Here is a 22591-nt window from a genome sequence, read left to right as displayed (position 1 = left end):
ACGGGCACAGGGCCGAGCACGGAGCCGACACCTCCGTGCACATGTCCTCCGTGCACACGTCCTGTGTGCCTTCCTGGTGTCACTGTCACCCCACACCCCGAGTGCAGTGCCGCTGCCCCTAAGAGCCGTGGCAGGAGCTGATTTCCCAGCCAGTTCGTGGTCACACACGATTGTCCCCTCTGCAGAAACCCTGTGTGTCACACTGTGACCAGGTGATGTTGGTGATGGGGAGCCGTCCTGGTCCAGGTCACCCGTCGTGCCCTTTGGGTCTCTCCCATTTCATGGTACGCAGCGCAGGGTCCACCTCTGTGTGCTGAGGAAGCCACAGCCCCCAGGGGTCAACAGTCACCCAGATGCAAGAAATTCTTCACAAGTGCGTCCTGCCGACACTTGGGTGTTGCTTTGAAATAGCTCTATCGTACCAGGAGGTCACCCTGCGCTGATCCACCCACTCAGAAATACATAAGCGGAGGTCTCCCCCGCGTTCCCTCATTGCTGAGTGGCCTGTATGACCGGGTCACTGGCCCGGGCTGTGTTGCTTCTGGGAGGCAGGGGAGCCCGGCAATGAGCTGTGAGCTCTGTAACGAGGGGGAGAACACAGGTAATGGCATTTGCAGGTAGGAAAAGCAGGACTAACTTGACCTGTTTTACTGCCACCTCGGGACCGAGGGCGGCACCTGAGCAGAGGGCTTTGTCTGACCTGCTCTCCTTCCAAGTCCCCTGATGCTTGTGCCCCTGTGGCCCCTCCTTTTCCATAGGGGTCACAGGACAGACAGTGACAATCAAGCCGTACTCACTGAGCCCTGGAGAGACGTACGTCCTGCAAGCCTCTGTGGGTAGGTGACACTGCCGCCACCTGCTTGGGGACGGTGGGGGCTTGGGTTCTGTGCAGTTTTTCCTGGCGATCGCAGTCACTTGTGCGTGTCCTGAGGCTTCCCCACTTTCCCGGTGTCACGTATCAGAGGTGGGAGGAGGTGCGCCGTGTTTCCCTGCTTCCACTCCTCTGTGCAGTCGGGTGGCGTTCAGATCAGGGTCCAGGCTGAGCAGTTGGCCTCTCTGTTACACATGTATTTCGTTTGTCCGGGACAACAGCGTAACTAGACTCCTCCCCGGCAGAGTGGTCGACAGGTCCCACGTGTACCTGGAAGCCAGCGAGTGCTGTGTGTTTCCGGTGCTGTTTCAGCAAACCCACGTGTTACCCTCTGCACGCGTCCATGTTCCCTCGGCCGTTTCCTTGACACAGTCTGACATCTCCCTTTGGGTAGTTTCTAGACACTTTGCCCATTTCTAGAGGCTTTGTGTTCCACGTAACACGCACAGGATTCCACCGTGTGTACGTGCAGATGGGCCTGGTTGGATGTGCACGTTTGGCTCCTTGAAGCCCGTCGCCCATTTCCGGGCTCTCCTGTCTCTCAAGTGAAACACACAAGGCCGACTTCTGTCGGAAACGCGGTGGTGGGGCCCGGCCAGGTCCCCAGGTCTTGTCTTGAACTCCCGGCTCTGCTGACGTCCTGTTGAACGTCCTCCACCCCCCCCACTAAACCCTGGGTCCCAGTTTCCACACGTGCCTTTAGCCCTTTGGCTAGAAGCCTCTCTTGCCTGTGAGATTTGTCCAAGGGACGACGGGACACCCACTCAGACGGGTCACCGTCGGCACTGGGGGGACTGAGGACTGGCCCCGGGCACTCCTGTCACCCCAGCCCCTCCATGGCCCCGTTTTCCCTGTGGTTGATTCAGGGGGCTTGTGACAAGCCCAGAGCCTTTCCTGAGCCAGCAGGAGTCGCGCCCCAAGACGCTCAGTGCCCCTCCTGCTGGGAGGACTTCCCTGCCGCCCCCATGCGCTGATCTGACTGCTGCTGGAGGATCCTCTTCCGTGGTTGGTGTGACCGTTGAACAAGATAGCATGGGGACAGTCTCTGGCACACAGCACCCCGGCCCCGGACCGTAGCCAGGGCTCAGCAGCGGTGCCACGGTTTTAAACATGTTAATGTGTGTATCTCACGCTTGTAATTTACCTCAAGGAAAAGACATCAAAGTGAAAAAAAATGCTGTAGGAGAATGTTATTATTGGGTGATTCATAAGAGCAGAAAGTGGAAAACAGTGTCTAAGCCCGGGGAGTAGCAGATTTGCGTATTAAAGAACGTCTATTTAGAACACTGATGTTGAATGCTCGGCGGCCACAAGGAAAGTCTTGACGGTGTTAACACAGTTCGTCAAAGCCAAATAAACATGGAATCAGTGCTACAAACTCAGCTAAGCTCTGGGGATGTGTGTCTGTGGACGAGGCTTTTGGAGAGTGCAGGCCGCGTCCTGCGGGAGGTCGGTGTCCGAGGGCCGTGTTCTGCAGGGTCTCCAGCTGGACGTGCGTGGCTGCCGGCCACGTTGCTGTCTGGCCCCCCAGGGGGACGGGCCTGGTCTGTCTCGTCCCGCGACCTCCCCGCAGGGCGAGGGTCAGTGACCAGTGTCACATCCCTGGACGCTGCGTGGCGTGCTCCTTGGCCCCGCGTACGTCGGAGCCCCCGAGGGCATGCTGACACAGACCGCTGCCCCCACCACTTTCTGGTCCTGCAGGTCTGGGATGGACCCAGGAATCACAGTTCTAGCAAGTTCCCAGGGGGTGCCTGTGCTGCTGGTCTAGGGACCACACCTGGGGACCACGTGGCTCGTTTTCTAAGCTGGTCATTGTTGGCGTAACCCCCACGTCGTCCTCTCTGCAGCTTCAAAGCACGGCTTTCTAGGGAAGGCTCAGCTGTACTTGGCCATCAACCCAGCTCCACAAGGCATGGCCTGCCAGGTGCTGCCCCACCGTGGCCTCGAGGCACACACCATCTTCAGTGTCTTCTGCTCCTCTGGGGCACAGGTACGGCTGCGTCCGAGGCAGCAGCAGGGCTGGCGGCGTGGCCAGCTGTCAGGAAGTGCTGGCTGCAGGGCTGCCTCCTGGGGCTGGGAGGTGGGAGTGCGGTGGCCTTGCTGCCAGGCCCTGCGCCTGTCCCCGCGGGGTGGACCCCCACCTGCTCCTGTCCCACGTCCTGCCCAGGGTGCCCCTCTGGGAAACCCACCAGGACCCTGGCCCTCACTCACAGCCCGGCTCACACACCCTGCCCTGAGGCCGAGACGTTTCCCAGGAGTGTCCCCGTCCCGTCTCCTGTCTGCTGTGTCCCCAGTGTGCAGCCTTGTCCCCTTCACCCTGAGGGGGCCCCGCGGTCTGTGTGACTGTGGGAAGGTCCCAGGCCGGGGAGCACGTGACTTCAAGGGACGGGCCACCCTCCACGCTCCGTGGAGAAGGGGGGGCACCCCCGTGTGCACTGCAGTCCCTTAGCTGTCACCTGCCCCGGCCTGTCTGCAAACAAGCCTGGGTGGCACGAAGGCTGTGGGTGTTCTTGGGGTGCAACTCCTTTTGTTGACCTGCACTACTGTTTTGCTCTCCATGGACGGGTGGTAGGATTTCCGCTATGAATTTAGTTACCAGACAGGAAATGCGCCCAAACGCACTTTGTACCACGGGACAGATGCCCAGTATTACTTTGTGCTGCCGGCCGGGGACCCCGTGGACGGTTATCAGGGTGAGTTGCCAAGCAGATGTGGGTCGCGGGCATTGCTCACTTGTGCTTCTAGACCCCTCCCCCTCGGCTTCCAAAAACTGAAAACTGTGACAACTGTGTATCTAGAAAATACAGTTCTTACTCGTTCATCGTAGTAAAGTGCAGTGCCGTTTAGTTTGGTTGACTGCCAGCTCCTTAGTGCAGAAAGAGCGTTAGTAATAGACCTAAATTAACTTTTCACATCCGAAATTATAACAAATACCGTGTGAATGATAAAATGCCAAAGAACATTTCATATACGTGAACATTTGAGACTAAGCTGTCCCTCATTTATTAACGACGTGTGGTACCTGGTGGGCCTTGCATTTGTGGATAGACCAAGTCATGGCGCTCCCACCAGGAGGAAAGTGGGGGTGAAGGAAAACTGAGCTGTGACTGGTGTCCTCAGTTTCTCCTGCTGACCGCCGGGTCAAACCAGCCCCTGGAAACTGCTTCCATGGAGCGAGCATGTTAGAAACACACAGTTAGGAAAGCATCTTGCTCGGTCCGTAGGACCCAGACCAGTGAAATGAATCTCTGGGCCTCAGAGGGTGTGTTTTCAACTTCTGGATAATTCTGACGTGCAAGGCCAGAGTCTCTGGTCTAGACATTTCCTTGGCATGGTCTACTGAGGTTATTTTAGCCTGAAATCTGGGCTGGTCCATGCACCGATTTATTCAGCTCTCACCTCTGCTTCAGGCCCAGCTAAGCCTCGCCTGACCCGAATTAGAACCCCCCTCATCGTAGGACACCCCACACTCCAGGGTGGCATGTCTGCTGTGTCACAATAAGCATGGGGCGTGAGGGTGGTTGTCACAGGCCTGCGTCTGTAAGTTCAAGACTGAAATCACACCCGCCTTCTGCCTTCTGGAAATGTCCCTCAAAATGGACGCTTACCCCACTTGTTGGTGTTGGACCTGCACCCCTGTCCTGAGAGCTGGGTCTGAAAGAGACTTATACTCAGGCCTGGCAGTTCCCACACCTGCAGGGGCGTGCGGGGCCCCTCCCCACAGGGACGTGCAGCACACAGGACGGGGCACACGTCTGTGAAAGGACCAGGGCTAGGGCCTCAGCCCTGTCATCGCAGCCGCTGCCCAGGCTGACCCTCCTCTGCCATGTGCCTTCCCTTCCAGTCCTGGTGTCCACTGAGATCACAGACGGCAAAGGCTCCCAGGTGCAGCCGTGTGCTGTGGCCGTGACCGTGCTGCCACGTTTCCATGGGAACCGCTGCCCGGATGACGACATGTGAGTAAGGCCGCCCAGGGCCACCTGGGGCAGGCCTGTGTCCCACAGCCGGTGACAGCTGACTCGCTGACAAGTGGGGTGAATAGTGGGATGAGCAGAGCGGCAGGCGGCCGGCGCTGCGGCCTCACTCAGACCCCCGAGGTCTGTGCAGGGTTCCAAGGCCGTGAAGCCGACTCCTCTTTTGACAGTTTCCCTGCGGTGTCACAGGCCACATAGCTGCCCATTTAGGGTGCAGGTCCGTGGGTTTCACACACGCACAGAGTTGTCAGTCCAGTTGGAGGGCTTTGCCGTCGTCCCCCAGACCTGGTTCTCGCAGCCAGTCGCGTCCTTGCAGCCCCGCTGCCACTAATCCACCTTCTTTTTTTTTTTTTTTTTTAAATTTATTTATTTATTTATTTATTTATTTTTTTTAAATTAATTTTATTGGGGTGACAATTGTTAGTAAATTTACATAGATTTCAGGTGTACAATTCTGTATTACATCGTCTATAAATCCCATTGTGTGTTCACCACCCAGAGTCAGTTCTCCTTCCATCACCATATATTTGATCCCCTTTACCCTCATCACCCACCCCCCACCCCCTTACCCTCTGGTAACCACTAAATTATTGTCTGTGTCTATGAGTTTTTGTTTCTCATTTGTTTGTCTTGTTCTTTTTGGTTTATATACCACATATCAGTGAAATCATAGGGTTCTCTGCTTTTTCTGCCTGACTTGTTTCACTTAGCATTATTCTCTCGAGATCCATCCATGTTGTCACAAATGCTCCTATATCATCTTTCCTTAACGCCGAATAGTATTCCATGTGTATATGTACCACAACTTCTTTATCCATTCATCTATCGAAGGACATTTTGGTTGTTTCCATGTCTTGGCCACCGTAAAAAAAGCTGCAATGAACATTGGCGTACACGTGTCTCTATAGAGAAATGCTTTTATATTTTTGGGGTAGATACCCAGGAGAGCGATTGCTGGGTCATATGGTAATTCTATTCGTAATTTCTTGAGGAACCTCCACACTGCCTTCCATAGCGGCTGCACCAGTCTGCATTCCCACCAACAGTGTATGAGAGTTCCTTTTTCTCCACAGCCTCTCCAACACTTGTTACTATTTGTCTTGTTGATGAAAGCCATTCTGACTGGGGTGAGGTGATATCTCATTGTAGTTTTCATTTGCATTTCTCTGATGATTAGCGATGTTGAGCATTTTTTCATGTCTATTTGCCATTTGTATATCCTCTTTGGAGAAATGTCTCTTCAGGTCCTCTGTCCATTTTTCAATTGGGTTGTTTGTTTTTTTGTTGTTGAGTTTCATGAGTTCCTTGTATATTTTGGATATTAGCCCCTTATCAGAGGAACTGTTTGCGAAAATCTTCTCCCATTCAGTTGGTTGCCTCATTATTTTGTCAATAGTTTCTTTTGCTGTGCAGAAGCTTTTCAGTTTCATATAATCCCATTTGTTTAATTTAGTTTTTACTTCCATTGCCTTTGGAGTCAAATTCATAAAATGCTCTTTGAACCCAAGGTCCATAAGTTTAGTACCTATGTTTTCTTCAATGCAGTTTATTGTGTCAGGTCTTATGCTTAAGTCTTTGATCCATTTTGAATTAATTTTGGTACATGGTGACAGATAGCAGTCCAGTTTCATTCTTTTGCACGTAGCTATCCAATTCTGCCAGCACCATTTATTGAAGAGGCTGTCTTTTCTCCATTGTATGTTTTTAGCTTCTTTGTCAAAAATTATCTGTCCATATTTATGTGGTTTTATCTCTGGGTTTTCAATTCTATTCCATTGGTCTATGTGTCTGTTTTTCCGCCAATACCAAGCTGTTTTGATTATTGTAGCCCTGTAGTACAAGGAAAAATCAGGGAGTGTGATACCTCCAGTATTGTTCTTTTTTTTTAATATTGCTTTGGCTATTCGGGGTCTTTTGTGGTTCCAAACAAATCTGATGATTTTTTGTTCTATTTCTTTAAAAAATGCCATTGGGATTTTAATGGGGATTGCATTAAATCTGTATATTGCTTTGGGTAATATGGCCATTTTAACTATGTTGATTCTTCCAATCCATGAGCACGGGATGTCTTTCCATTTCTTTGTGTCTTCTTCAATTTCTTTCAAAAATGTCTTATAGTTTTCAGCATATAAATCCTTCACATCCTTGGTTAAGTTTATTCCTAGGTATTTTATTCTTTTTGCTGCAATTGCAAAAGGAATTGTTTTTTCTATCTCTTTTTCTGAGATTTCATTGTTGGTATATAGGAAAGCAATGGACTTTTGTACGTTGATTTTGTAGCCAGCAACTTTACTGTATTCATTGATTGTTTCTAATAGCTTTTTGGTGGAGTCTTTAGGGTTTTCTATATATAGCATCATGTCATCTGCAAAGAGTGACAATTTAACTTCTTCATTCCCAATTTGGATGCCTTTTATTTCTTTCTCTTGCCTGATAGCTCTGGCGAGGACTTCCAACACTATGTTGAAAAGCAGAGGTGATAGGGGACAACCTTGTCGTGTTCCTGAACGTAGAGCAAAGGGCTTCAGCTTTTCACCATTAATTATGAGATTAGCTGAGGGCTTGTCGTATATGGCCTTTATTATGTTGAGGTATTTTCCTTCTATCCCAATTTTAGTAAGTGTTTTAATCATAAATGGATGTTGTATCTTATCAAATGCTTTTTCTGCATCAATTGATAGAATCATATGATTTTTGTCCTTTATTTTGTTTATGTGATGTATCACATTGATGGATTTGCGAATGTTGAACCATCCTTGTGCCCCGGGGATGAACCCCACTTGGTCGTGATGAATAATCTTTTTAATGCATTGTTGTATTCGATTTGCTAGAATTTTGTTTAGGATTTTAGCATCTGTATTCATCAGAGATATAGGTCTGTAGTTTTCTTTTTTTGTGTTGTCCTTACCAGGTTTTGGTATCAGGGTAATGTTGGCCTCATAAAATGAGTTAGGGAGTACTGACTCTTCTTCAATTTTTTGGAAGAGTTTGAGCAGGATTGGTATTAGATCCTCTTTGAAGGTTTGGTAGAATTCACTGGTGAAGCCATCTGGTCCAGGACTTTTGATTTTGGGAAGGTTTTTGATGACTGATTCAATTTCCTTACTGGTGATCGGCCTGTTAAGATTTTCCAGTTCTTCATGATTCAGCCTTGGAAGGCTATATGTTTCTAAGAACTTGTCCATTTCTTCTAAGTTATTAAATTTGGTGGCATATAGTCCTTCATAGTATTCTTGGATAATCCTTTGTATTTCTGTGGTGTCCGTGATAACTTCCCCTTTTTCATTTCTGATTTTGTTAATTAGTGTCTTCTCTCTTTTTATCTTAGTGAGTCTAGCCAAGGGTTTGTCGATTTTGTTAATCTTTTCAAAGAACCAGCTTTTTGTCACATTAATTTTTTCTATTGTCTTTTTGTTCTCTATTTCATTTAGTTCTGCTCTGATTTTTGTTATTTCCTTTCTTCTGCTGACCTTGGGTTTCGCTTGTTCTTCTTTTTCTAGTTTTTTAAGGTGTAACATGAGGTTATTTATTTGGGATTTTTCTTGTTTCTTGAGATAGGCCTGTAATGATATAAATTTCCCTCTTAAAACTGCTTTCGCGGCATCCCAAAAATTTTGGTAGGATGTATTTTCATTGTCATTTGTTTCTATGTATCTTTTGATCTCTCCTCTAATTTCTTCTTTGACCCAGTCGTTCTTAAAAAGTATGTTGTTTAATCTCCATGTATTTGTGTTTTTTCCTGCTTTCTTTTTGCAGTTGATATCCAATTTCAAAGCTTTGTGATCAGAGAATATGCTTGGTATGATTTCAATCTTCTTAAATTTGCTGAGGCTGATTTTGTGTCCCAATATATGGTCTATCCTTGAGAATGTTCCATGTACACTAGAAAAGAATGTATAGTCTGATGTTTTAGGATGAAGTGCTCTATATATGTCAATTATGTCCAATTCATCTAATGTGTCATTTAGGGCTGCGATTTCGTTATTTATCTTCTGTTTGGATGATCTATCCATAGCTGTCAATGATGTATTTAAGTCCCCTAGTATAATTGTGTTTTGGTCAATTTCTCCCTTTAGTTCTGTTAGTAGTTGCTTGGTATATTTCGGTGCTCCCTGATTGGGGGCATAAATATTGATGACTGTTATGTCTTCTTGTTGTATAGTCCCCTTTACCATTATGAAGTGTCCATCTTTGTCTCTTGTTATCTTTTTCACCCTGAAGTCTGTTTCATCGGAAATCATTATGGCTACACCTGATTTTTTCTGGGTACCATTTGCTTGAAGTGTCAATTTCCACCCTTTCACTTTGAGTCTATGCTTGTCCTTGTAGCTGAGATGTGTCTCTTGTAGGCAGCATATGGTTGGGTTTAGTTTTTTGATCCAATCTGCTACTCTGTGTCTCTTTATTGGTGAGTTCAGTCCATTTACATTCAGGGTGATTATTGATATGTGAGGATTTCCTGTCATTCTGTCTTTAGTTTTCTGGTAAGGCTGTGTCTCCATTGTTTCTTTGCCTTTTTGTTGTTGTCTGTTATTTCTGTGTGGTAGTATTCTATGATGTTTCCCTCTGTTTCTTCTTTTATTACAGTATATATTTCAGATTTGGATGTTTTTTGAGTGGTTACCCTTGAGTTTATGTAAAAGAAAGTTTGATATTTAGAGTATTCCAGTTTCTTCAGTACGCTTACTTTCTCTATTCCCATATTCCAGTTCAGGCCTTTACGCTCCCCCTTTTTATGTTTCGGTTGCCACAAGTTGTCCCTGTTGATGGTGGTCTAATAGCCTCCTTTAGTATTTCTTGTAGTGCAGGTCGTGTATTAGAAAATTCCCTCAGCTTCTGGATGTCTGGAAAGGTCTTTATTCCTCCTTCATATCTAAAGGAGATCTTTGCTGGATATATTATTCTTGGCTCATGATTTCTCTCTTTCAATAGTTTGAATATTTGGTTCCATTCCCTCCTAGCTTGTAGAGTTTCTGCTGAAAAATCTGATGATAATCTAATGGGCTTTCCTTTGTAAGTTACCGTCTTCTTTTCCCTGGCTGCCTTGAGGATTCTTTCTTTATCATTGATTTTAGACAGCTTCAATACAATGTGCCTTGGTGAAGGCCTGTTGGGATTGAGGTAATTAGGTGTTCTATTTGCTTCTTGGATTCGAGGATCCAGTTCTGTCCACAAGTTTGGGAAGTTCTCATCGACGATTTGTTTGAATATATTCTCTGTTCCCTTCCCTCTTTCTTCTCCTTCTGGTATACCCATTATTCTTATATTGCTCTTTCTGATGGAGTCAGAAAGTTCTTGTAGAGTTCTTTCATTTCTTTTAAGTCTCAAGTCTCTTTCTTCTTCCCTCTGTGTAAATTCCAGGTTCCTATCTTCGATGTCACTGATTCTTTCCTCCATCTGGTCAACTCTACTACCTAAGCTGGATATTTTATTGTTAATTTCTTCTATTGAGTTCTTAATCTCCAGAAATTCTATTTGGTTCTTTTTCAAGATTTCAATCTCTTTTGTAAAATGCTCATGGTGTTCTTTGATTGTGTTTCTGAGTTCATTAAACTGCCTTTCTGTGTTTTCTTGCATCTCGTTCAGTTTTTTCAGAATTGCGATCTTGAATTCTCTGTCATTTAAATCACAAAGGTCCATATCTCTAAGTTCCTTTTCTGGAGACTTTTCACTTTCTTTCTGAGCTATCTTGTTGCCTTGGTTATTCATGGCAATCACTGATTTACTATTTCTCTTCCTAGACATCTACAGGAGTGTCTTCTGCAACAGGTTGATAGGTATGCGAAGAGCTTTTGGAGTTCCAAAGCTCTTTCTGCACCAGAGTCAGAGCCCGTATGTTTGAGCAGTTCTGTTTACTCCTGCAGGGATCCGCCCAGATAGGTGGGGCCAGGGGCGGGGTGAGTTGTGAGAGGTGGCCCAGAGCAATGGCGGTGACCACCACCACAGCCAGTCCTGCTTCCACAGCTCCCTCCCCTTTGCCGGAACTAGTTGAGCTGCGAATCTGTGTCTGCGGTCCACAGTTCTCAGAGCAGCAAATATTCTGTCCTTTGATCCGACACTGCTACTTTATCGCTTCTAGCACCGGGCAGGTGGGGGCGGGGCGAGCTCTGGGAGGGTAGGGAGGGGGCGGCTAGTCTCCGTGCCTAAGGCTTCCGTTCTCCGCTCGGCAGTGAGGGCTTAAACCACCGATTTCAGCCCTCTTCCCTCAGTCTTTGCTCCGAGGTCTGCCGTGAGCGAGCGTTGGGTTCAGCGGTTTTGTATGCTGCCCCCTCAGCCCTGCGGGCCGCAAGCGGAGCCCTAGCAGTCCGAGTCCTTCCCTCTCCCGCAGTTGCGGAAGATCCGGGCGCAGCGGGCTCCGAGCACTGAGCTAGGTCTGCGTCCTGCGCCCGCGCGGCTCCGTCTCCGCACTTCTCCTCTCCCTCCTCCCCCGCTCGCGCGATTCACCCACCTGGAGGTGAATTCAGTAGTCGGCCTCTTCGTCTTGCCTGTCTGCTGTGCAAGGAGTCCTTTGTGGAGTTATTGTTGTCCGATTCGTTGTAACTTCCAGGGGAGCGTTACAGAGGCTCACCTCACGCCGCCATTTTTTTTTCGTTCACTAATCCACCTTCTTGCGTGTTGTGCCCGTTCCGGACATCCTACGCCAATGGGTGGTGCCCTCTGCTCTTCTGTGACAGCTTCCTTCACTTCATGTTTCGAGGTTCACCCTGCTGTACCATTCAGAGCTCGGTCTTTGGGCCACTGACCAATGCTGTGCTCTGCATGTGCCACACGTTGTTTGCCCGTCATCGGTTGGTGGCACTGCGGCTTCCTTTGCTGTTATGAGCATAGGTGTGGACGTGTCCTCCTGGCACCCCCAGGAGGGGCTGCGGGTCCGTGGTAACTTGGTGCTTAGCATCTGGAGGACGTGCCAGACGGTTTCTATGTATTAGGTTGGTGCAAAAGTAATTGCGGTTTTTTACAATTATTTTTAACCCTTTAAACCACAATTACTTTTGTACCAACCTAATATGAGGTCATGTCATCTGTGAGTAGAGGAGTTTCACTTCTTCCTTTCCAGTCTGGGTACCTTTCATTTCTTTCTCTTGCTTAATTGTCCTGGTGAGAGCGTCCAGCTCAGGGCTGCATAGAGGTGGAAATGTGGAAATCCCGGGGGCGAGGGGGCAGCATCCAGTTCTTACCACCTGCTGTCCTTTACAGGGCTGAAGACGTTCCCTCGTGTTCCTGGATTTCAGGCTGTTCTATCATGAATGGGAGTTGGACTCTGTTAGTGCTTTTGCTAGGTCTGTTGAGATGGTCATGTGGGTGTGTCCCTTAGCCTATTAATAGGGTGTATCACACCGACTGATTTTCCTACTTGAGCCCCTCTTATTCCTGGACAAACCCCACTTGGTCAGGGTGTGTCCTGCACGTCCGGTGTGGGCGCCCACTCCGTTGTTGGTTTTGGGTGCCGCCCACAACCCCACCTATCGGGCCTTCAGCCCGCGTCACCACTGCGTTCTGTTTCTGTACGCTCTCCTCCGTCTGCACATCTGTGCCTCTTCAGTTGTGACAAAGGGATTTTATAGGATGTTACTCCTTACTGTCTTTCTAGAGCTCCGTCTGCACAAGCCAGCCCGTCCTTGAGTTGTGCTCTCTCTGCCCTGACCCACAGAAGCACTTCTGTAGCAAATACCAGTGCTCTGGGCCGGCGGCCTGAAACGTCTTGCCGTGGGTTACAATGACCTTGGTGACTCTTGTACTTCCTTCAGATATAATTCCAGCCTGAAAAGCCTGTCTACCCTCCAGCTGATGGGGAGGTACACCGAAATGAGGAACTACATCTCCGTGCTCACCACGGTGCTGAGCCGTTGGGCTAAGGAGGACGCAAGTCCCTCATGTGGCCAGTGGTCACGAATACAGGACGCATTCATTTCTGCAGTCTGCAGACCAGCTTTCCACGACCAGGTACGGCCCAGAGCAGGGTGAGGCCAGTGGCCCCACTGTGCATCAACACAGTGGGGACGCAGACTGGTTGGCTCGCTGGCCAACGGTCGTGTGTTCAAAACGCAGTCAAGGACTGAGACCAGGTGGGCCCTCCAACGAGGCTCTGACTCATGGCTGTGGCCTCTCACCCACTGCTGGTTTACTAAAGAGAGACTGGCAAAAGCCACTCGTCACCGCAGCTGATTCTGCCCACGTTTCCGTGAGTGAGAGTTCTGTAAACCCAGTCTGACGTTATCTTGGTAACTATAGAGTTGGGTTTATGACACTGCCACCTTCACGGCAGGGGCCACATACCCCAAGGCTATTGTCCCAGACCACAGCAGGTGTGCCCCTCCTGTCCTGTGATTGTCACCCACAGTCACAGCTCAGACGATACCTGTTCGTTGTCATTATGATGTTTGCATTTGAAGTCATGTTTTTTCTTACTCCATTGTTCTCTTACCCTTTTTCAAAGTTCCTTCAGCACCATCCCCAGCTCCTGTCACTTTCCTAATGGTGGGGGGAGGTGGCCAGTGGGGGCCCAGGGGAGAGACGCTGCAGGGGCAGGAGACACTTGGAACCAAGGTGATGTCTCTGCGAAGAATGTCAGTATCCCTCAGTGTCTTAGCTCAGAAACGTGGGGTCTGCTCTATTTGTGCACAAGCCAACTGAGTCGTACGCTTTAAACTTGAGAAGCTAACTTCTCGTCCTCTCCTGCTGTTTTCTTTCCGTCTGCTCGCCTGTGTCTCCTGCGCAGGAAGAAGTGATGGGCTCTGTCCTTATGTTGCGGGACCTCACAGGCTTCCCTAACCAGGTGAGCACTGCTTCCGTCCAGGTGCGTTTCCTGCCTTTTGCATAATGGGGACCTGGGTCATTCTTGAGGAATAAACTGTGCACGGTCCATCTCGTCACTGAGATGGGAAACGGGACTTTCCCTGAGAATTCATTCGAATAGCATCGCACTCTCTGGTCATCGGTGAAGAGCTGCTTTCTGATACAACAGGTCGAAACCCAAAGTAGAAGTGGGTTAACACAAGCAAAACATGTTGCGGAGGGAGACTGTTTATTGTTAAGCCATGAGCTGGGTTTTCCAGCGTCACCCTCTGTTCTCAGAGCTCCAGCACCGTCCCGCCTTTTCAACTGACATCCTGGCTGCTCTCCCCATGGGGACATGGGGACAGAACGCGCAGAGTCCCTTCCACACCACCTGCAGTCAGACTACCCCTGCCCCTGCCAGCCTACCCTCTGTCACCTGGCGGGGATGTCCCCACTCCCAGCAAGGGCTCACACCTATGTGTGTTTAGAATCTCATCCAGGGCCACCTCTCACCCCTCATGTCAGCCCTGTGATGGGTGCCCTGGTGTGGGGGCCGTGTCAGCCCTGTGACGGGTGCCCTGGTGTGCGGGGCCGTGTCAGCCCTGTGACGGGTGCCCTGGTGTGCGGGCCATGTGGCCGCAGGAGGTGGGCCTGCCCCCACTGCGCCTCATCTGGTTGTGGCCTTTGGTTCCCAGCTGCCTTTTCCATTCTTCCCTCTGCTGGATGGTCGTCAAATGCTAGGGTCTCAGTTATTAGACAAATCCCGGCGGTGAGATTGCACCATGTCCCACTGACACCTCAGCCCCGCGCCCCTCTTTACAGCAGGACACGTCCTAGCGTGCGGGCTGCCTTGCAGTGGTCTGTGCTGTCACTCACGCATGTTCAGGCTTCCAAAGGTGGCTGCCAGCTCCCTGTCAGCCCTGAAGCCGCTGCTGTCCGAGTGCCTGGAAAGCGCAGTGCGGCCACATCCATTCCCCCTCTCTGCTCCGCTGACCCTGAAGGGACCGTCTGTGGGAGTGCACGTCCTCTGGGGACAGCTGCCTGGGACTCAGCACTGCTGGCTCCGCCTTCTCCTTCACTGGGGGGACCTCGCTGTGTCCTGGCCCCACACTTCTCTGTCTGCACTTCCCCCCGTCTGTCCTTTTACAGCAAAGCAAGAGGAGTGGTATGACTGCACTTTCTCTCTGTAACCTGGCTCGGAAGGCTTTGCTTCCCCTGGCAACACCGCCCATCCTAGGGGCTCTTCACAAAAGCACGTGCGGCCTTGACACCCATTTGCTTTAAAACACTGATGTCTCCTGAGCACGCAAGGACGAAGTCCGTTCTCCTGCGGGTCATTCAGGACTTCCCTGGCCCCCCTTCCTCTCTGCCCGTCCCCTTTCACGTCTCCCCGTGTAGCGCCGTCCGGGTTCGGTCACCGCGTGTTTTTTATGTTCCTACATTGTCCCTTAGCCTGGAAGGGTCCCACTCCTCTTCTCCTGGGGGACAGCGTTTGCTCCTCCAGCCGAGACTCAAAGGCCAGCTTCTCTGTCAACCCTTCCGAGTCCTGAAGGCAGAGTCCCTTCCGTCCGGGACAAGGCTGCACACGAGTGTTAGAACCCTTACCACCTTTGGTGCACGTCTGTCTGAGATGACTTACCTCCTCAGATCACACCTGTATTAGGTGAAGTGACCTCAGTGGCTCCGGCAGGTGAGCCGAGATCTCAGCGGTTTTCCCAGCAGGCGTGTCCCCATTCACACACGTGCCGCCATCCGCGGTCAGTGGGTCAGTGGGTGGTGTCCCGTGGGCAGTCGGGACTCAGCTCCTTTCATGTCGGCCCCCAGCCCCTCCATCTGGCTTCCTGAGCTGGGGAGCGGAGGGGGTGCCCATGTGTCGATCACGTTGCCTCACTCCACTCGCGTTCCCGGGCCACACCTGGACTCCAGGTACCTGGGCGGTGACCCCGCATGAGGTCAGGACCATGAGCCTGGTGGCAGCCAAACGCTTCTGTCCCCCGTGGTCGGCCGCAGCGCTCGGCTCACAGTGGGGGGTGGACCGGAACATGGTGTCCACTTCTGATAAATGTCACTTGAGAAATGGCCAGTGTGAAGCCACACTGAGGTTTGTTTCTTCAACGCAGTATGTTCTTTCAAGTACTTGTGTTCATTTAGACAAAAGATTCTTCTTTCCATTTGAGTCTTTTTTGATGGTGAGTTACCTCGTGTGCGGGGCCTGTCATAGTAGTTTGAAAGTATTTGCAAGGGAGTTGGACTTTCTTGTTGCTGAAGGAGCTTGATTTTTAGGAAGTGTCCCTAAGCTGCACTGCTTAAGCACGACCGTCGGGGAGGGGCCGCTCGCTTTCATTTCTCGATGTGCACGTGCTGAGCCATTGCCAGGAGCCAGGCACGAAGCAGAGGGTTCCGTCCTGTCCCTCAGGCTCTGTCGAGTGACACTAAGTGACATAGGTGACGTAAGAAGACCCGTCAGGTCCTGTCAGTGGACAAGAGGGTGACAGGATCCTGCCAGCGCAGCCACTGTTGGGGCTTTTGAAGCCAATTTTCAAAGACAAGGAGGAAAGGATCACGTGACCCTGTTGGATGTGGCAGTGGCATGTGGGCGTGTGTTTGCAGAGTTCACGTCAGCCGGCGTTTGTGGACAAAAAAGTGCTCGCCACTCACTGCCCCCACGCCCGTAGTGCTGCGTGGGCCCCAGGAGAAAACCCGCTGCCAGTGAATGTGGGCAAACGCTGTGCTTACTAGTCTCTCTGCTTTTGTGTGTTTGAAATGGTTCATACTGCGAATTTAGGAAAGGAGAAAGCGCAAAGTAGGCTTTTGCCAGCAAAGACGGGGTGAAGGCACTGCGGGGAGACGCATGTGGCATCAGGCAAAGGCCTCGGTTACTTGGGAGCAGGAAGGGTCTCTGTGGCTGGAGGACAGAATGGCTGTGGGCGTCAGGAAGCGACAGAGCTCTAGAAGGTGGAGGTGGGGCCAGTTCGGGAGGGATTTGTGAAGTGGTTGTTGGGGTTCAGAGCAGGAGCGTCTTAGCATAAAGGGCTGTTAGAGACCATTTCTTCCTCTGGTCATTTTATGAGTCAGGAAACAGACGTCAGAGATCAAATTGTTACGTACAAGGTTGGCCCAAACCTGAACGTGGCTCCGTTCTCTCCAGCCCTGGTTCAGCAGTTCCACTTTTTAGCCCTAACGGAAGAGGTGGGAGTGTGCGCGTCACGTAGAGGAAGTGTTATATTTACGAGCACGCCTCGTGTTTCTGTGTAGCTAAGCCTCGCGAGCGCAGCTCTCATCCTCAAGCACATCCGAACGCTGCTGGCCTCCAGCCCGCTCTCGGCGGCATTTGTGGCGGACAGGGGACGGGCCCGTGAGCTCGTCCTTCTCGTGTCTGGGGTCTTGGAGGTGGCCGCCCGAGAACCATCCAGGAAAGCGGACCATCTGCATGTGGAAGGGATTCAGGTCATCTCGGACGTATTGTTGGTAAGTCACACGGTTTCCTCCATGGGAGCGATGCAGCCGTCCCTTCCCAGGACAGAATCCTGCCTGTGGTTCCTTCCAGAACCCAGAAGCACCTGGCTCCCGAGTGCTGTTTCTTATGCTGCGTGATAGTTTGACATGTGGAGATTTTCAGTTTGAATTTTAATTGTTTCATGGGAATATTGAAATGTTCCAAGTGAAACTTTGGTTCTGTCCCATCCTCTTATTTCGGTCGGTTTCCATTTGGGATGCTGGGAACACGTTTTGACATAGAACCTTCATTTCTCAGGATACTTCTGTGCTTGAGGAATGCAGTGCAGCGAGGCAGACGGTTTCTAGCAGCATTAATGTAAAAAGCTGCCCTGCAGATGTGTGACTGCTACAGAGAACCCACCACTTTACTTTGTTTATTTCTCCTGCAGTAACGATGGGAATTTGTCTCCGGGATTAATTGGGTTTCTCCACCTTGGGAAATGCCACTGCTCTCTAGAAGCTTCTGTCTCTCCTCTCCCCTCATGTATCCTCCCTCCCGCCCGGACCTGCTGGTTTATTTCACTGACAGTTGGTGTAATGTTGGGAAAACTGGAAAATAGATAAGCGCTCAGTCTGAACCTAGTGACAGCAACTAACGCATTAGAAGCTGCCCTGCTGGCGTCCTCCGTGCGCCGAGCCCTGCGGCCCCGCCCACGAGGTCACTGCCAGGTCCGTGTGCAGTGGAAACGGTCATGATGCTCAGGCTGCTTGGGGCAGACTGAGAGCCCCAGGAAGTGCAGCAGCTGCACAGAATGAGTGAACGGCCGCAGAGCGACGTGTCAGAACAAAAGCACACGGTTGGCTGTCATTGTGTTGGCAGTGCCATCTTGTCCAAAGTCCTCGCTCGGGCAGAGAGGCCGGGCTGCTCGCCCCTCCCGTCCTGCACTCCAGACACCGCCAACGCCCCCTCCCCGTGTGCCGTTCCAGGGCCACCTGTTCTTGGGCACCGGGCGCCAGCTCCACGTCCATGCCGGGCAGATGGAGTTCAGCACGAGGCGGCACGCTGGCCCCCAGAACGTCCTGCAGAGCCTGGGCTCTGTGCAGGCGCTCCTGCCTGCCGACCTGGCCGGGCCACGTCCCCCTGGGCTGCAGACACACAGCCCGTGCTACATTAGCCAGCTCATGCTCTCCAAGAACGGCTCCTCCCCCTGGGGACGCGCCCCTGACCAGGTACTACAGCCCTCTGATGACCAGCTGGTCACCTGCTGTTCAGTTCCAAGCGGTGCTGCTGTTTCTACTCCCCTTGGAAGAAAATCTCAGCAAAACTAGGGGTTCCTGTGTCCAGGCTGTGGGGCCGCTCTGACCCACCATCAGCCAGAGACCGCCGTGGGTCCACGGGTACGGCAGGGCCGGGGGCGGGGCACGGTCCCTCATTCTCCTGTACCTCTCTGGTTATCTGCACTCAGCAGATACGTCTTCTGTGTGGGCGTTTAAAAGATAAAAGTACTTTCAAAAACTTTAAAACTGATTAACTTAAGTCCGAGTACTGCAAACGGAGCTCTGTGCTCCCCCGGATCCCGGCGTTATGACCAGTAAACCGGTTCTGTGCTCGTGTCACCCCGGGCCCCACCCGTGAGGTGACGTGACGGACAGCAGCACTGCTGGGCTTCGCTGTCCGCTTCTCTCCCTGGGCTGAGTACTGGCGTCACCTGCGCTGGGGTTACCTGTGTCCCCAGGTGGGTGTCACGGTCACCCTGTCCCTGTACCACTGCTCCAGCAGAAGGCCCATCCGCAGACAGTGGCTGAGAACGCCTGTGACCGTGGAGTTTGAGGAGGAAGCCGGCCCGGTAAGCACAGCCCCTGACAGCCACTGCGTGTAGGGGCGCTGGCCCATTTCTAACGCCTTTACTTTTCCAAAGGCAGATTTTGCTCAGCTTGTTTTCCATCTGCTGACAGGGTGACAGGAGAAATCAAACAGTGTTTGTGTTGCTTCGGGACAGAGTGAATTTTCATCAGTTCTTCGGGCGTTCTGAGAGCCCCCAGGACTCTCTGCAGATCAGGATAGAATTTTCCAGGCCTGTTACGAGAGCTTTCCCGGTCATGTTGCTGGTGAGGTGTGTGGTGGGCCGATGGCTGAGGTGAGAACAGGGTGGGAGCAAGAGGTGGTGCCCATATGAACATGTCATGAAAAAATTAGCGAACGAACTTGCACCTTTGAAGTAGTCGTGAGGCTCGTTGTGTAAAGAAATTAAGTGAAGTTTCTGTTGCCCTGGGAAGAAACATCCCCATCTGTGTTTTCTGAGATGGGACCTCTGCCACTGAGGTGACTGGAGTGAGAAATAGCGGGACAGTCGGCGACCATGCAAGTGGCCGCGTTAGGAATCTACTTCCCTCTCACAGCACAGACCGGGGCCAGCATGCTCTTAGTTTTCATTTTATGTTTTTCAAAAGTAAAAATGTTCACAGTGTTGTACCTGAGAGGACTTGGTAAATGAATCTCCCTTCTCAGTATGCTGAGTTGGTGAGACTGGGGTGGGGCCACGTGGCGATGACATCACAGGGACAGTCACACGTGGACCCCTGCATCGGGCCTTAAGCTCCCACCAGGCCTGCATGGCTGACCGCCGCGGAGAGCGCGTCCTCGTCCTTCCCTCCTCTGAGTCACCATGTCTCTCACGTGGGACCGAGATTTCAGCTGTTCCCCTTTAGGGGGCAGGGGCGGCGTCCACAGGGTCAGCACCAGCTCAGTTCTCACTGGGCTCCATGCCCATCGCCATCTGAGCTGAGCCATCGAGTGTCTGAGACCTGTCTACCGGCTTAAAGAGTTTGGGTTTTGACTTAATCCTTTAAGTCGCAGACGAGAAAGGTCAGCTGGTTCTGAGCAGCTTCTCCCCTGCTGTGCGTACTGTCCCCCGGCTGTCGTTCCCGACTGCTGACGTCCCCGTAAGCAGGTGATCATGCAGGCACACGCCCATGCCCTCGGGAGCCTGCACTGTCCTCCTGCCAGCTGGCCGGGGACTGCTCTTGTTTCCGACCGAGCTTCTTGTTCTGTGATGAAATGAGGAATGGAAGTGTGCCATGTGGTCCTTAGTGAAAGACCCGGGAGGGCCGGGGAAGAAGCATCATGTCCCCATTCATCCCAGCCTGCCTCCTGGCCCTGAAAAGGGTATTTGCACCACATTGTACGACTGAAATCTTTGAGAGGAAAAAATAAGGCGAAGTGAGCCATCGCTCCATTTTTGTCCCCTAGGTTCTCTGAGAAGCCTACTCCTTCTGAGTTTCTTGTGAAACAGATTTTCTCCTGGGACGCACACATCGTCCACATTTCTATCCCTGCGGCTTCACTGCAAGGTCAGCGGGCAGGACACACACCCTTCAGTTCTGTTCCTGTGACCAGCCTCTGCCCTGAGATCGCTGCGGGCACGCTGCTTGTCTTTGCTCCGTCCCCACTGTCTGCTGCCCTGTCACCACTGTCTGCCATTCGGTCTGCGTCTGGAATGGGTCATGCCTTGGTGCAGACTTCGGGTTGTCATCTTCACTCTTCTCTCTTAGACAGCACATTGGGGTATCTGTCCTTATTCGATGCCGACCACGACAGGAAGCCCCGGAACAAATATCTGGCCGAGGCAGTGAACTACAGTGTGCATTTCCAGTGGGTGCGCTGCCTGTTTTGGGACACAGGAGAGTGGAAATCTGGAAGTTTTTCTCCGCAGCCAGGAACGTCTCCAGAAAAAGTGAACTGTAGGTATGGACACACTGTTGGGGGAAAGGTGGAGATTTTTAGTGAGCAGCTGCCTTTCCCCATGTGGCCCTTCTCCCCTGTGAAAAAGGAGCAGTCTGTGCAGCCCACGCCCCTTGCCCCCCCAATGTGAGCTCAGTGCCCCCTGAGTCACGTCCTCTGGAGGAGCAAGTTCCCGTGTGCCTGTCCCCTCCGCACCCAGGAGAGGGGCGTGGACCAGCGCTCAGCCAACTCTGTTGGAGAAGCAAGTGGACGGGTGGTTGACAGTGCCGGGCGTCTGGGCTCTGTTCACGAACGTGCCCTGATAGTCTTCAGGGGACACAGGTACAGTCGGCCACGGGCCTCTGCTCTCACCTGTCCAGGCCAGTGACTTCATGCGCCCCACCCCACCCCACGTGGTTGTGAAGGTGAACTTTCTGACACAAGGAAAGTCCCTACACCAGCTCTGGCTGCCCTCTCAGGAATTTTCAGGTGTATCAGTCATGTCGTGGGTTAGAAATTCTTTGTTATCTGGCTGCAAAACTGAGAATTCTGTTAGAGGCTGTTGTTGTCTTTTCATTAGAATAGGGAATACACAGTTATCAGGCACATTTAGAAATAGTCGTTTCCTTCTTAAGAAAAGCGAAGCCATGAAAGACTGTATTTTGTGGCTGCCGGCCAGGAGGCAAGTATTGTCCAGGCGACTCCAAGTGTCAATGGGGCGATTCGTCATCACGTACTGCCTCTTGTATCGCACTCGTTCTGTTGCTGGGACATATCAGACTTGCTGGCAGAGCTCAGCATGTCATTCGCTGTTAAATTATCCACGACTCATCCATGTGGCCATCCGTTCTCTGTTATGCACTGCTCTCTGCTAGGCCAGATGTGAGAATGAAGTCAACATGGCCCCGCTCACAAGATGATAAGGATGGATTGGTCCCTGTTTTAAAAAGTTAGTCTTCATAGCAGTTGTCACTCAGGCGTCCCTAGGGACAGGATGTCTGTGACGCCAGGACTGGCGCAGGCCAGATGCGTAGTCAGTCGTCAGGCCCTGGCCAGAGACGCTCTGGGCTCAGGCTGGACTGTGCAGGCGCCATAGTTGCTCAGGTGGCTGCGATAGCGCCCATGTCCACGGTGAGGACAGCAGAGTCACGGCAGCCGTGGGGCTGTGTGCAGACTCGCCTGGGAAGGGTCTCCCGGTCGTCAGAACAGAGTCTCTGATTCTAACTCAGGTTTTAGCTGAGGACTTTAAACTGGGTCTGCCTGCTGGGACTTGTCGTCCACCCCCACCTCGCCCCGGCCTGCTGTCACGCTGCACACACGTGGTCCCTAACCTGCATCTCTCTCGCAGCTATGACCGCCTAGGCACGTTCTCTGTCGCGAGAAAAAACCTGAACGCCAGCTTTGAAATGTGTGACATTTCCAAGTTACAGCGGTAAGTTCTGTTTTCTAAACCAGGTGCCATTTCCCTTCCCGCACAGGTGGGCCATGCAGGTAGTCAGCAGATGCCCGAATCCGTGGTAGTCATTCTCGTTTTCCTCTGGGTGTGCGTGTCGTAGGTAGTTGGTGCTGAGATCGTGTGGTCCTCGTGTCCGGCTGTCTGTCCACAACACACTCACTGACAGGAGCGCACGAGCCAGCACGTCCTGAAGTGCCGCTCAGCTCAGGGTGGGTCTGGCCCCTGTGGCTGGCCGGGTCGGCATCGACAGCGATGGCACTGCCTCGTCTGCTGTCCTGCTTTGTCCTGCTGTCACCGTGTCCCACTCGAGGACATACATTGAAAACTCACCGCATTTTGTAGCCACTGTTTTG

At 51.6% G+C, this 22591-nt stretch overlaps 1 protein-coding gene across 1 annotated transcript in view; it reads left to right on the top strand.

Annotated features, from left to right (window-relative positions):
- PKD1L1 (polycystin 1 like 1, transient receptor potential channel interacting) overlaps positions 1–22591 on the top strand; it is a gene marked incomplete at its 5' end in the record, with an annotated part of 103905 nt that overhangs the window by 23513 nt on the left and 57801 nt on the right. Inside the window, 13 exons of the mRNA XM_081079376.1 lie at positions 759–836; positions 2719–2861; positions 3444–3564; positions 4716–4827; positions 12594–12789; positions 13565–13621; positions 16879–17091; positions 18049–18291; positions 18798–18908; positions 19018–19175; positions 20312–20412; positions 20614–20806; positions 22131–22214. Of these exons, the coding sequence (XP_080935502.1) occupies positions 759–836; positions 2719–2861; positions 3444–3564; positions 4716–4827; positions 12594–12789; positions 13565–13621; positions 16879–17091; positions 18049–18291; positions 18798–18908; positions 19018–19175; positions 20312–20412; positions 20614–20806; positions 22131–22214 (1810 nt within the window). The remainder of the gene's footprint in view (positions 1–758; positions 837–2718; positions 2862–3443; positions 3565–4715; positions 4828–12593; positions 12790–13564; positions 13622–16878; positions 17092–18048; positions 18292–18797; positions 18909–19017; positions 19176–20311; positions 20413–20613; positions 20807–22130; positions 22215–22591) is intronic.

Source organism: Rhinolophus hipposideros (genome assembly GCF_964194185.1).
Source record: "Rhinolophus hipposideros genome assembly, chromosome: 18".
Lineage (NCBI taxonomy): Eukaryota > Metazoa > Chordata > Mammalia > Chiroptera > Rhinolophidae > Rhinolophus > Rhinolophus hipposideros.
Note: the sequence above shows the minus strand (reverse complement) of the source record. Positions and strands in the feature narration are given on the sequence as shown.